The sequence below is a fragment of the Coptis chinensis genome, chromosome 4, assembly GCF_015680905.1.
Source record: "Coptis chinensis isolate HL-2020 chromosome 4, ASM1568090v1, whole genome shotgun sequence".
NCBI classification, from domain to species: domain Eukaryota; kingdom Viridiplantae; phylum Streptophyta; class Magnoliopsida; order Ranunculales; family Ranunculaceae; genus Coptis; species Coptis chinensis.
The window spans coordinates 82,972,431-82,985,708 of record NC_141459.1 but is presented as its reverse complement, the minus strand read 5'-3'; the positions used below and the strand labels follow the sequence as shown (position 1 = coordinate 82,985,708).

The window sequence follows — 13,278 nt, the reverse complement described above, 5'->3', positions numbered from 1 at the left end:
TAATTCCTTAAGAGATGGGGTATATTTTATTTATTTCTTGGTTTATTTTCTTTAAAAGCAACCATAAAAGCATGAACAAAGTAAGAACGTACCTAAGTATATGACGAAACGGAAATTTGCCACAACTGTAAACGACCTCTTCCAACTGAATTCTGAATAAATTTAAGTTGACAGATAGTTAGTAAGCATCACATAATTAAAATTAGTTTATTCCATAAAACTAATTTTGGGTTTTGGTCAGTACAGATTTTGGGTTTTGAGACATTTGAAGGAAGAAGAACGGGTCTTTGAGTAGTGAATAGAAACAAATCTTATAAATCCTAAGAAAATTAAAATTGAAAAAAATTGGTGCTTGAAATAAAATTTTTGATTTCATTACCTTGTTGAGATGTGAGAAGGAGAAAGAGGGGGGGAAATACACAGGAAAAAAAGGTAAGTGGCTAATTGTGGGGGCGAACCTAAGTGGTGGTGGGCGAGTATTTGTGTTTTGTAAAGTGATAGGGGAAGCAACAGTCGTCGACATAGCCAATTTTACGAGCCCTAAGCCTACAGTCATAAAGCGTTGAAACAAATCTACAGCAGAAAAAGCATACCCAACGGTTTCTCTCGTGGTTGCCTCCCACGACCTAAGTAAAATGTAAACCGTGGGTAAAGGTATTTAAGTATTCCTATGAAGTAAACCGTGGGCAAAGCAGCAAGGGTTCATAACCGTGGCAAAAAATATCTGGCATCCGTGGGCAAAAGTCCATTTTCTTGTAGTGAGAAGAACGTTTTGTCCTCAAAATGTAAAGAGAAAAAAATAGATTACCATAGAAACATAGCAAAAATTGGCAGTACATATGTTACAACAATATTATAAAGATGATACGATAACATGAAGCATAATCAAATTATTACGTACTAATTAACATTGACTCTACTGGAATAAACATGAGAGGCAAAGGGTGGCAAAAGTTTTAAAATAAAAGACCAAAATACTCCACCCCCAAACAAACTTTGAAAATTCTTTTTAAGTTTGAAAATTTTTGTGGCCTATACTCCAGGAAGGTGGTATTGTACAAAAACTTAGGTCTTTTAGAGTCAAATTCTCTAGACTTACTAATATATTTTTATAGTTTAATTTTTTTTAATTCTTATAGGTTTGATTTTTGGAAAAATAAAATTATGAGGAAGAAATAAAAATGAAACTCACTTCCATAGAAAAACACTACTCAAATAACGAGAAAAAAATATAAGAGAGGAATTCGTGAGCCACATGAAAAATGGACTAATTAAGAATCCGACACTTACAACCACACACTCCAAAATGAAGGTCCAGTTACCTTAATGGTGCACTCCCATAAAATAAGATTAGAATAGAGTACAATGAAGAATAAAATGAGTCTTTTATAGTCAGATACTCGATAATATCTAATATATATATATATATATATATGTGTGTGTGTACATATCGCTTACGATGCATATATTAACAACCGAAAGAGTTGCGGGTATTTCCATAAACAACTACCACATAATAGACCCTAATCAGACCCCAAATGTGCGTTTTTATCCCATTATATTACTGCATTACAACCATTGTAAGCATAATAAATAGACAACTTATAACTTTTACTATCATTTGCAAGTTATAGGCCATTTCAGACTACTTATCGTAAAATATGCACTTTAGCACCAAAAGGAGCTCTATCAACGCTGCTTAGGAAGACTCGAGCTTATATGAGAAAATGCTGAAAAGTCAGGGTCAAAGTCAACGGTCAAAGACTCAAACCCAAAAGTCTGGAGATTCTATCCTTAGCTCAAAATACTAAAGACGATGTCATTATCTCAAAAGTGGTTTTAGCTTGCTCTTGCTTGCCCTAGCTTGCTCAAGAAGAAAAGATAAAACATAAAGCATAAAATAGAAGGAAAACAATTGTAAGAGGTGTCCTACATCTAGAAGAGGAGGGCAAATCTTTAAATATAAAAGTAGGGGTATATAAACAAAAAATGTAGAGATAAATCATTATCCAATTCTTGGCTTGACAAACCAAGGGTTGAGATCATTACTCATGCTTTTAGGAAATAACTAGGAGTAAAGAATAAATAGAATTATTTTATTTCAAGTTTTATTTCTTGTTTTGCTATTTTCCATTATTCAAGTTTTATTCTTTTTTTACTTTAAAGTATTTCCTAGCATTTAAATACTTATCCTTCAATCTTGTTATCAAGCAACTTGTTCTCTACACTTCCCTTTTGTCATTTCAATTAATAGAAGCATGTTACACTCATTTGAATCAATCAAATGAGTGTGACTTGTTAACCAAGTTATTTCTTTTTCTCTCCTTGTTATTTCAAGTTTGAATTCAAAGCAACCAATTTTCAATGTTTTTATCTTCCTAGCACTTTAGACAACTTGTTTTCAATCCCTTTTAGAGATTAGAAACATGAATAGGAGAAGTTTTAGATAAGTTTTTGTTTTTAGCCATCAAACCATTCTCTCCAACATAAGATTTAAGATAAACAATGATAACCTGACCAGACCCCAAATGTGCATATTTATCCATTTAGATTACTACATTATAACATTTCTTATGCTTAATAAACAGACAACTCATAGTTTTTACTGCCTTTTGCAGGTTACAGACGATTTCAGACCACTTCTCGTAAAATATGTATTTTAGCGCCAAAATGAGCTATGTTAACGCTTGTTATGAAGACTCTAGCTTACAGGAGAAAATGCTGAAAAGTCAAAGTCAACGGTCAAAAACTCAAACCCAGAATACTGAAGATTATGTCTTTAGCTCAAAAGACTAGAGATGATGACCTTAGCTCAAAAGTAGCATTGCTTAAACCCTAGCTTGCTCAAAAGAAAGAGAAAACTGTCATAAAAAGCCCTTTTTTTAGTAGTGTTGATAATTGTTTTTTAATAAATTGTTTACAGCAGGTATATGCTAAAGAGATGGTCTTTACGAAAAGGGAATTGAAGACACTAGAAAAGTCTTATTATTAACGTTGTTTATTTGTGCTATATTGCTATTATGGAAGGTAACATTAGGTGTATGAACTGGAACAATTTTGTATAAATTATTCAATGTACATATCTATTTTGTTTAATCAAATAAGTAAATTCTGACGTGTAATTATATTTTGTAGCAGTGTTTTTTTTTAACTGAGAATTTTCTTATATCTAGAGTGAAGCACCTATCATAATTTACCTATTTGATTATGATTGTCTTTTAGAAATAGTTTGGCAAGAAAACAAAGAAATGTGAGTTTTTTTTTAGTAACAGTTAGTTGTCAAGATTATCCAAGTAGTTTAATTCAATTAATAAACAACATTTTTTCTAATAAGATTGATTTTGCTTCCGTATTCCGAAACAAATAACTTTATCATAGATTTAGGCCCAAACACATAAATTGACCAATAATTTCGGTTTTAGGCCTGGTTGACCAATAATTACGGTTTTAGGACAAATCAACTGGGTCAGTGTAAGCAATTACGGTTCCAAGACAAATTTTTCTATTTTTGCTTTATTTAATTCCAATAATAACCTTCTCCTCCTATACATAATAGAATTAGAAAATTTCCTAAGTAAACCCAACTTTCATACGCAAACTCTTTTTTATTTTCTGCCATTCCACTTCTCTATATCAATCGATGCTCATCTAGGTTCGTTTTTGTTTTCCTCATTTTTCTATTTCATCTCATCATCTTTTTATTTTTATTTTATTGTTTTGAATTGTGTATTTATCATATGTAGGTATTAATGTATTATTCAATTTGAGACATGTGATACATATTGTGTTATTCAATTATTTTTAATACATTTTTCTTAAGGTTTAGTGTTATTCATAGTTAATTTATTATTTATTTTGATTTTTTTATGGTGTTGTACCATTTGTTGTTGATTGCTTATGGCATGCAAAACATGTCTTTATATGAAATATAATGAGTTTACTTTTAATAAATATAAGTTTTTTTTTTCTTGCAATGCTATGGATTTTTCAGTACTAGCAATGTTTTGCTATGACCGTGATAGTTTCACTTTTCGTATTGGAATAGATTCAACAATTTTCTAAAATTAAGGAAGAGATCCGAAACAAGTGGAATGAATTGTGTACAACGGATTTTACTATATGGATTTCTCGTGATGGTAAGCAATCTATCATTGAAACTTATGCCAAACTCTAAGTCATTGCTTGTTATAGTTTTGTGAAACATATAAGCATGATTGATTTTAATGTAGTGTTGGGTTTGCTTTCTTCAATTATTGTTGGGAATTGTGAGGGTGAAGGGAGTACTAACTCAAGTGGTTCTATTTTTTTTTTATCATGATATTGAGTTTACTCATGAAAACAAGACGAAGACTTGGGCTAAGGTGTTTACGCATGTTGGACAAAAATTTAAAGAGCCATGTGATTTCCGTGTGAAGCTAACCATGTACTCGATTGAGACGAGATATAAATACTTGTATAAGAAGAATACTTTGCAGCGAATACATGCTATTTGTAAAAAGAAAGGGGAAACTGGTTGCCTTTAGGTTGTCCATGGTGCTTTGAAGTTTGGTTCTTTCGAGATGAAGAAGCTTAACCTTGAACATAGTTTTGGTTTTGCATGTAAAGACATTAGTAATTGTAAAGTTTCGAGTCAACTTGTGAATAGCCTGATTCTTGAGATGATTCGTGATAATCATTCTATAAAGCCAAGAGAAATTATGCGCTTGATTCATAGAAAGTATCACATTGATATATCATACTATTATGTTTATATTGGTAGGGAGTTGGCTTTGAAAGATATATATGGCGAGGATGGTCTTTCATATTATCAGTTGCGTTGGTTTGAAGATGCTTTGAAGGCTTCGAATCCCAGTAGTCATGTTGTGCTTGAAATTGACGAGGAGCTCCATAAGTTTCGTAGGATTTTTATCAGTTTTGAAGCGTGTATCTATGGGTTCAAGTATTGTCACCCAATGATCTATTTGGACGAGACTTTCTTGAAGGCCAAATTTAAAAGTTGTTTGTTAGCGGCAACAACTAAAAATGGAAATCAAGGTTTTATTTTAAAACATCTATCTTTTTGTTGAACGTATGTATGTTATTTTGACACTATTTTAATAGTGTCTTATCGTGCTTATTTGTCTTCACATATGCCTTGTTTACGTTGTTTATACATGCATACTTCAGTTTGCATGTGAATGTTGGTGAGTTTTCCTCGTGTAAAGTTATATATATATATATATATATATATATATATATATATATATATATATATATATATATATATATATAGTTTTTATTATTGATTCTATTTGTTTTTTCTTCTTTAGGTTTGTTTCAAATGGCTATGGTTGTCGTGGCTAATGAAACAGATGACAATTGGCGTTGGTTATTAAATAATTTGAAGTTGGTTGTCCCTTGTGATAGGAGGTACACATTTCTGAGTGATAGACATGCTGGCTTAGTTAAAAACATTCTCATTGTTTTCCCTACTTCATTCCATAGCTATTGTTTGTGGCACCTAAAGAACAATGTGTCTATGGCTATGTGTTGGAGGAGTGCAAGTATACCGTATGTTGTGAATTTGTTCTCGGAGTGTTCTAATGCTCCTACAATGGCTTAGTTTTGGGACAAGCTTGCTGAGCTGAAGAGAATTGGAGGGCCAAAATTTGAGGAGTTCTTAGTGAATATCCCATTTGAGCATTGGGCTAATGCGTGCTTTCAGGGATGCGGGTATGGTGAGATAGATGTGTTCTACCCTTGACAAGTGCTTTAATGTGTGGATTAAAGAAGAACGTTTTATGTCTGTCACTGCTATGTTGTATCATATCCGTCGAAAGATGATGAAAATGTTTGATGACCACCGTCGTGAGTGTTTGTCTTGGCGATCGGAATTGTGCCCTTTAATAGAAAGTATTTATCGTGCTAAAGTTTATGTTGCTAGATCTTTCAAGGTTGTTAGATCAAAATGAGGTTGAGTTTGAGGTTGAGGATGTCATAGTTCATTATGTCAACGTGGAACGCAGGTCTTGTAGTTGTCGTTACTGGCAGATTGACGGTTTCCCCTACGTACATGCAGTGGCATCTATTATTACTTCTGGTGGTTCAGTATACTCATTCATTGATCCAACTTTCACTGTCTCTTCTTTCTCAATTCATCCTATTGCAAATATTGAGATGCCTATAGAGATGCCTGAAGATTGTGATATAATGCCACCTGATGTTAGGAGAGGTCTCGGAAAGCCAAAGAAAAAGAGGATTGAAAGCACAAAAGCAAGCCGGAGAAGTATTCATTATAAGCTATTGCAACTGATTGAACTTCTTATTTTTTGTTAGAGATATTATTCTTTTGAAATTACTTTTTTCATGGATGTAATTATTTGTTTTTTAATTTCTACTTTAAAATTATAAAATTTTATTGGCTTTTATTAAGCGTTGCGCCGCACGCATATATACACAACAAATATCAAATTTATGTACTAAACTTTAGAATATCTAGTTGGTGTGAAAGCACGACAATATTGGACTGATAGAACAACCGTATAAATGATGGACAATACTTTACGAGATAAATGGCTAACGAGTGAAACTTTAAAATGCATACAATTTGTAATACATTATTTTGTTAGCAATTCTTTTTTGTCTTTGCTATTTAATTTGCAAGTCTCTTTGGTTCAATATCCCACGCTCATCGTTACTACCAAATGTATGTACTAAACCTTTACATGCATATTGGTAATATGCATGTGTATAATGTATATGCATATACCAGTTTGCATGTACTTTTGTTTCTACCATAGACCTATAAACGCATACATAGACATGTATGCATGTGTATAATGCACATGCATATACCAGTTTGCATGTAATTTTTTTTCTACCATAGACCTGTAAACACATGCATAGACCTGTATGCATGTGTGTAATACACATGCATATAGCAATTTGCGTGTACTTTTCTTTCTACCGTAGACATGTAAACACATGCGTAGACCTATATACATGCGTATAATACACATACATATACCAGTTTACATGTATTTTTCTTTCTATCGTAGACATGTAAACACATGCATAAACTTGTATGCATGTGTATAATGCACATGTATATACTAGTTTGCATGTACTTTTCTTTCTACTATAGACATGTAAACACATGCATAGACTTATATGCATGATGCATGTGTATAATGCACATGTATATACCAGTTTGCATGTACTTTTCTTTCTATCACTACACCAGAAAAGGTGTTTACCAACAGTTATATCCGTTATTTATATTTTTACTAACGGTTATATCCGTTAGCTCTGGGGCGTTACTGTCACTTAGGCAAAAATTACTAACGGATATATCCGTTACTTAAATTAATTATAGTAACAGTTATATCCGTTACTATAAATATTTGTAACGGATAGTAAACTGTTGATTATCCTTTAAAATTGGTCATTTGTAACAGATACAAGTGTTACTAAAGTTTGGCACGTTTCGGCCACTAACGTTTTAAATATTTGGTTTGTCACGGAAATAACCGTTAGTAATGGATGTGTGACATACAATTAGTCGATTTTAATGTAATGGATATATCCATTACTAAAATTTAGTCCAGAATAAAAAAAAAAAAAAATTCCGGGGCAAATCAAAAAAATTCCACCCTGCACATACCTCTACCATAACTCACTATTCCATCTCACATAGACATCACACATTCACACTCCACAACATCTCAAGCCAACAATTAAAGAAGAAGAAAAACCAACCAATTAAACTTTATATAAACAAAGCCACCAATCCAAATCTAAATTTAGATAGAAACAAAGCCTCCAATCCAAATCACAATTTACATAGAATCAAAAACCAAGTCTCAATAAGTTTTCCTACTTCCTTCTGTGATTCATTTCAACTATATACAAATAGACATATATTTACAAACATAACAAGAAAAGTCAAGTTGCATAGTCTAGCCTTTCAACATTCTTCTGTATTATCTTCATGTTGAAAATGAGGAGCTCCACAATTGCAATAAAACAACCTGCATAAAAGATAGTTTTTGGCCTCAAAAAGCATTTGAGAAAGAATTCAAAAAAAATTGCAGCAAAGCAACGACCTTTCAATAAGCAATGCAACTTGGGTAAACGCAAAAACGAAAATATATTTAAGACCCTTACCAAAAGTTTTTTGTCCTTGACATCGAAGCAAAAAGACAATGAATAACAAGAATTTCTAACGAACCCAAGAACCTAGCATGTCTTTAGTAAAATGAAATTTATCTAATAAAATTAATTACCAGCCGCATATTTAAAAAACTTAAAAGAAACCCAGGCTTGTCATTTGTTTTATAGCCAGTAAAAAGTTAGATCAAAATAGCCACTTGCCTACCCTTAAGCAATCATTCCGTAATTAATCCCGCAAATGATAAGATATTAAGTAGAGAACTTCCAAAATATCTCTATCAAATTATAACTTCCAACAAGAATGCATGTACACAATCATGGACTAAGTTACTCAACCATCAATCAGAACCATGAATAAGCCAAAGTTTTGTAAACAATTTAGGGAAGACATAATTTCCAATCCTTCATATTAAAAAAGACGGAGTCAAAGTACTTCTAAAATAGTAAGGCATCTTACCTGTCCACAATTATCCGAAATTCAGTTATTATCCAGTAAGGAGTTCGAGTGAAGCCAATCAAATATTCTCTCACCTATGCATATGTACATGGTCTTGACATAATACTCTCAATACCAATAAAAGAATATTAACTTATTTTTATTTGAACTAGCAAAAATATAATTACGCAAGAAAAATAAACAATAAATTATGCGTGGCCTAGCGTTGTCCCTAGCAAATGGCATATGAGTGACTTGGATGCGGCCTGGCGAGTGGCTTGTAGTGACCTGGTACGGCTTGGTGCTGGCCTGGAAAGTGGCATGGTTATTTTAACTCAATATATATATATATATATATATATATATATATATATATATATATATATATATATCGTTCAATTCCTTGGGTTCGATCTGTAAATTACTAGCGCACCCTTAGGCTTAATTAATCTGCTATATGAATAATCCACCAAGTATATACTCCTTGCCTCAATTAGCAAGTTTTTTTGTTAGCATAAAGATTAAAAGAGTTGTCCCTCTGTGTAATAAAATTAATAAGCACAAGACTTACACATTATATCAGGCTTTATATTCAAGTGCGAAGCTTTATATTCAAGTGCGAAGTTTCCTGTGACCAGAAGAGGGGAATTGATCCCCTGTTCTGCACTACCGAACTTACTTGTGTTGGACTTCCTTCAGGAACATCTTCAAACACAATCTGTTCTCGCTCAACATCATTAGCTACTCAACCTTTCTCATTTACACCTCGCTTCAAAGTACGTAGAAGACAATACTGAAGGAGAAAATACAAATTCAAAGTATATATGTCAATACGAGAAGTTAAGGAAACCACGAGTACTTCTAAATGGCAGGTATTTTCCCCCCTTCCTCATGTGTGTGACAAAACACTTAAGACAGTAGGTTCACCAGCAGCATGAGATGTGTTAACATAGGATTCAACCCAACCAGACACATAGATCTAAGGATGTATTATCAGGAAAAAGTATATATTTTTGGCTATTAAGACCACCACACAATTGAAGTGATTTAAAGATCACAAGTATGGAATTTGAATGTATTCAATAGTACACAAAGGATAATTGATAGGATTAGTTACATATACCAATGTATCCTTCACAACAAAATAATTTCCAACCTGGTTCCAGCATAGTGACGTGAGTGCCTAGCAATTAGTGTCAATCTAAAGTCCTTCCCAGATATTGAAAGTTTGGTCTGGAATCAAAAAAATGTTAAGACCTATCAGTTACAAAATCCTTTCTACAAGAAGAAAAGAAAGATGCCATAGAATTGTGTGTCCAATGACTCCTTGATTCAAGGCTCCTCCAAATAAGCACAATGCAACAGGAGGAATTTTTTATCTACCAGGAGAACATATTTGACACAACAAACAATGTCTTGCCATTCAGGTTAGTAAACATTTTGAAGAGGGTCATTTCACTTGATGTTGGCATAAGAACACCATTTTGATCATGGCGTTACTCAATGATTTCATTATATTAGTTTATTCACTAAAGCAGCTTCTATCATTCTCTAAAAGTGTTTACCTGTTTGAAAAAACCATATACCAACACAACAGTCCATAAAGTGTTCTTGAGGTGATTGCGGATACCTCGTGTCAAGAACTCATTCAAGACGAACATTGTATCATAAAGGACCTGCCCTGTTTCGCCATCAGACAAATTCTTTTGAAGACTACACATAGCATGGTATGAGTAGCTAAAAAAGAAGTCCTTTGTAAAATCCACTGTACATAGGAGCTTCTTGTATCTATGCCATCAATAAGAGAAAACAAAAAAAACACAAATTACATGAAAACATGCCCACCAAGATCAAAATTAGATAATATAAAATATGAAGCAAATGGCTAACAAAATAAAAAACAACAAGAAAAAAGAAAATAGTGTAGCCCACTAACCTTGGTGATACTTTTGCTGTTCAAACATGTTATAAGGACATCATGATCATTGCCTTGACAGATGTACAGATACTGATAACTAATGCGGATGTGGTCAATACCTAACTTTTTTAATGTAATTTTCATAAAGATGATTATAAGAACTATACTGCGGTATCAATTTCTTACTGATTTGCCGTTAAAAGGGCTTATCTAAGAGTTTGCATGTGAAACTGCAGCAACATATGATAGAACTATTGAACGTACTAGTAATAATACGTCCAAGTATTTCTTGCACCAAAGTCAAACCAAAAAGTAAAGAAAAATATTGACACTATACCAATCATTTGTCTAGTTACATAGAAGAACGAAGAATTATGAAGAATGACATCTAGAGTTCTCTTTATAAGTACCATGAAGAATGAACAAAATACATGTTCTCATATTTAGAATTAGCCATATTGGACCGAACAGTAGAGTTTGGAAGCGGAATCATCTCGCTCTTGGTGACAGAATATACTGTGTGGCCAGAAATTGCACCGATTTGTCTTCTTTTTGTGATGACCAGCATATAATAAGGACCCAAAAATTTGATGAACCCTAAAAAGAAGATAACAAAAACAACATGAGTATGTAAAATAGGACGTCGATAGTGTTCTCAAACATAAATGTGATTTGACATACCAACAATTCCAGAAGCATGTAGTAACAAATTTAAGTCCCCGGTAGACATGTTCCCTTCATGTATCCGGCTTCAAGAGATCATAACATTCACCTTCGAGTAAGTAGTAGAATCCTCATCTAATGTTTAGCTTGATGGGATCTAGTCTATCAATCTTTAACACTCTCCATAACGTCCTACTCTTATCTCTTCCTACCATATAAAATGTCTGTTTCAAAATGATAATATGAACTGCGCCAGTATTAAATTGACAGCTAAAAACACATCATAATTCAAGTCAACTTTTTCATAAATCATAAAACAGTAATCATGTGAACAGACATAAAAATAAAGTATAATAATTAGATCTTGGATCAAGAAAATTAATTACCGATCGAGTTTCGTAAAGTCTGAATTTCTGCAAATAATAGTTTCTAGATGGTGCTTCGTTCTCTTCCGCCATACTTTAAAAACCAAAAAAAAAAATCCCGAGCCTAAACAGGCTAGGGTCAGACTCAAACAAACATGCAAATAATAAATAGACAAAAGAAAACACTCGGATCTTAAAATAGATAGATAGTTATTTGTCGTCCAACACCTATTTGAGTAATGGTGTTGGGTTGCTTAAGTATAGCATTTTTTTTTTACTACTCTAGTTTACTACTCAATAATAATAATAACACTTTAAATACAACTCTCTTCTTCCATTCAACAGATCGAGAGAGAGATAGAAAGTAAATGAAATGAAATTCTCGTTGGGGAGAAATAAAGGAGGTGGGAAAAAACGGAGGACTTGTTGTCAGAAAGACAGAGGAGAGAGAAAATGAGATTTTGAGATTCTGCGAGGCAAAGGGAAAACCCAAAAGAAGAAGATGTTTTCAGAAGGTAAGGTTCTTTAGAGGGGGTTTTTTTATTTCCTGCAGAGCCGAAATTAGAGTTTTGTTAAGTGTTTAAGCGTTAGCAAAAAAAACAGAATGGGGAAGGATACGCGCGTGACCAAATTGATTTTTCTTTTTCATTTTTTAATTTCCCTAATTTTGTTGGCTATTTTTATTCTTTTCTCACGGAAGTAAGTGTTATGATATCAAAATATAACCGTTAAAATATTATTAAAAATTAATTCAAGACTTTAAGTAACACTTGCACTTAGAAGTAACGGATATATCTGTTACTTAAAGAGTAACAGTTATTTCCGTTACTTATTGAAAATTAGCTCTGTTACAAAATAGCTGTTATGGTGTAGTGTATCATAGACCTGTAAACACATACATAGACCTGTATGCATGTAAAATCAATTTGCAAAAATAGACACGAATGCATGTACAACCAATTCACAAAAATAGTTTCACTATTAAGTGGAAAAAGTATTTACCTTTTGAAAAGAAATAACATTCAAAAAATTGAAACATTGACTCAAACATTGTCTTAGATATTGCCTCAATCATTTACTATTACTAACAGCAAACACTCAATGATCTATCTTGACCTATTCAATCAATCTTTGTTCAATGCTTCATTCATGACTTCCTTATTTCGCTTATTTTGCTTGTCTTTCTTTTGATTCTTGACTGTCATTGATCTTCAGCTTCCAACTTTTTGTATCATCACACAACAATCGGTATGCCATTTCTGCTCTCAATAAATCCACACCATGTTTCTTCAACTTTGAGATTAGAAACTTACTAGCCCCCATGATTATTGTTCCCATGAAAAAACATATATATATAACACAATCATTCATGAATAGTGAAAAAGTATTAACATAAATGTCAAAGTAAAATCATTATTTAAAAGAATATATATTCATCCAATTCTTAAAAGAATGGTACTACGGGGTTTCTTGCAGGGCATGACATCCAATTTTCTATCTAGTATCAACTTTTTTGTTGGGTTCTCCATAGCCAGACATTTGTTGATTGCAGCAAGGACTCTTGTTTTCTGCATTAACAACGACCTTGTGATGTTACCTAAAAAGTATCTTTAAAAAGTACAACACACATGCAAATAAGATTATGCATGTGTTAGAACATGCATAAAACTTTATGTATGTAAATTTGTTGCTCAAATTAGTTGTAAATAAGAGTACAAATTGAATAACGACATGCTAGTTACAAA

General features: G+C 32.6%; 1 protein-coding gene and 1 long non-coding RNA gene across 2 annotated transcripts; one reads left to right on the top strand and one right to left on the bottom strand.

Moving 5' to 3' along the window:
* The first annotated feature begins 4,559 nt into the window (after positions 1–4,559).
* Positions 4,560–6,315, top strand: LOC147505171 (uncharacterized). The gene is made up of 3 exons (XM_086605483.1): positions 4,560–5,034; positions 5,310–5,543; positions 5,924–6,315. Exons 1-3 carry the CDS (start codon positions 4,560–4,562, stop codon positions 6,313–6,315), a joined length of 1,101 nt encoding a protein of 366 aa, XP_086461609.1.
* A 1,413-nt stretch (positions 6,316–7,728) lies between these two features.
* On the bottom strand, positions 7,729–9,362 carry LOC147505170 (uncharacterized). Its single transcript, XR_015220552.1, has 2 exons — positions 9,267–9,362; positions 7,729–8,009 (listed from the first exon to the last, which is right to left on the bottom strand). It is a non-coding gene; the product is annotated as an uncharacterized LOC147505170 (long non-coding RNA).
* Positions 9,363–13,278: the final 3,916 nt, after the last annotated feature.

Excerpts from the sequence above, each read along its gene's own strand:
- LOC147505171 (XM_086605483.1), top strand. The coding sequence starts at position 4,560 with ATGAAGAAGCTTAACCTTGAACATAGTTTTGGTTTTGCATGTAAAGAC. Across the intron at positions 5,035-5,309 it reads AACTAAAAATGGAAATCAAG|GTTTGTTTCAAATGGCTATG; the intron begins GTTTTATTTTAA and ends TTTCTTCTTTAG. Across the intron at positions 5,544-5,923 it reads TATGTGTTGGAGGAGTGCAA|ATCTTTCAAGGTTGTTAGAT; the intron begins GTATACCGTATG and ends TTATGTTGCTAG.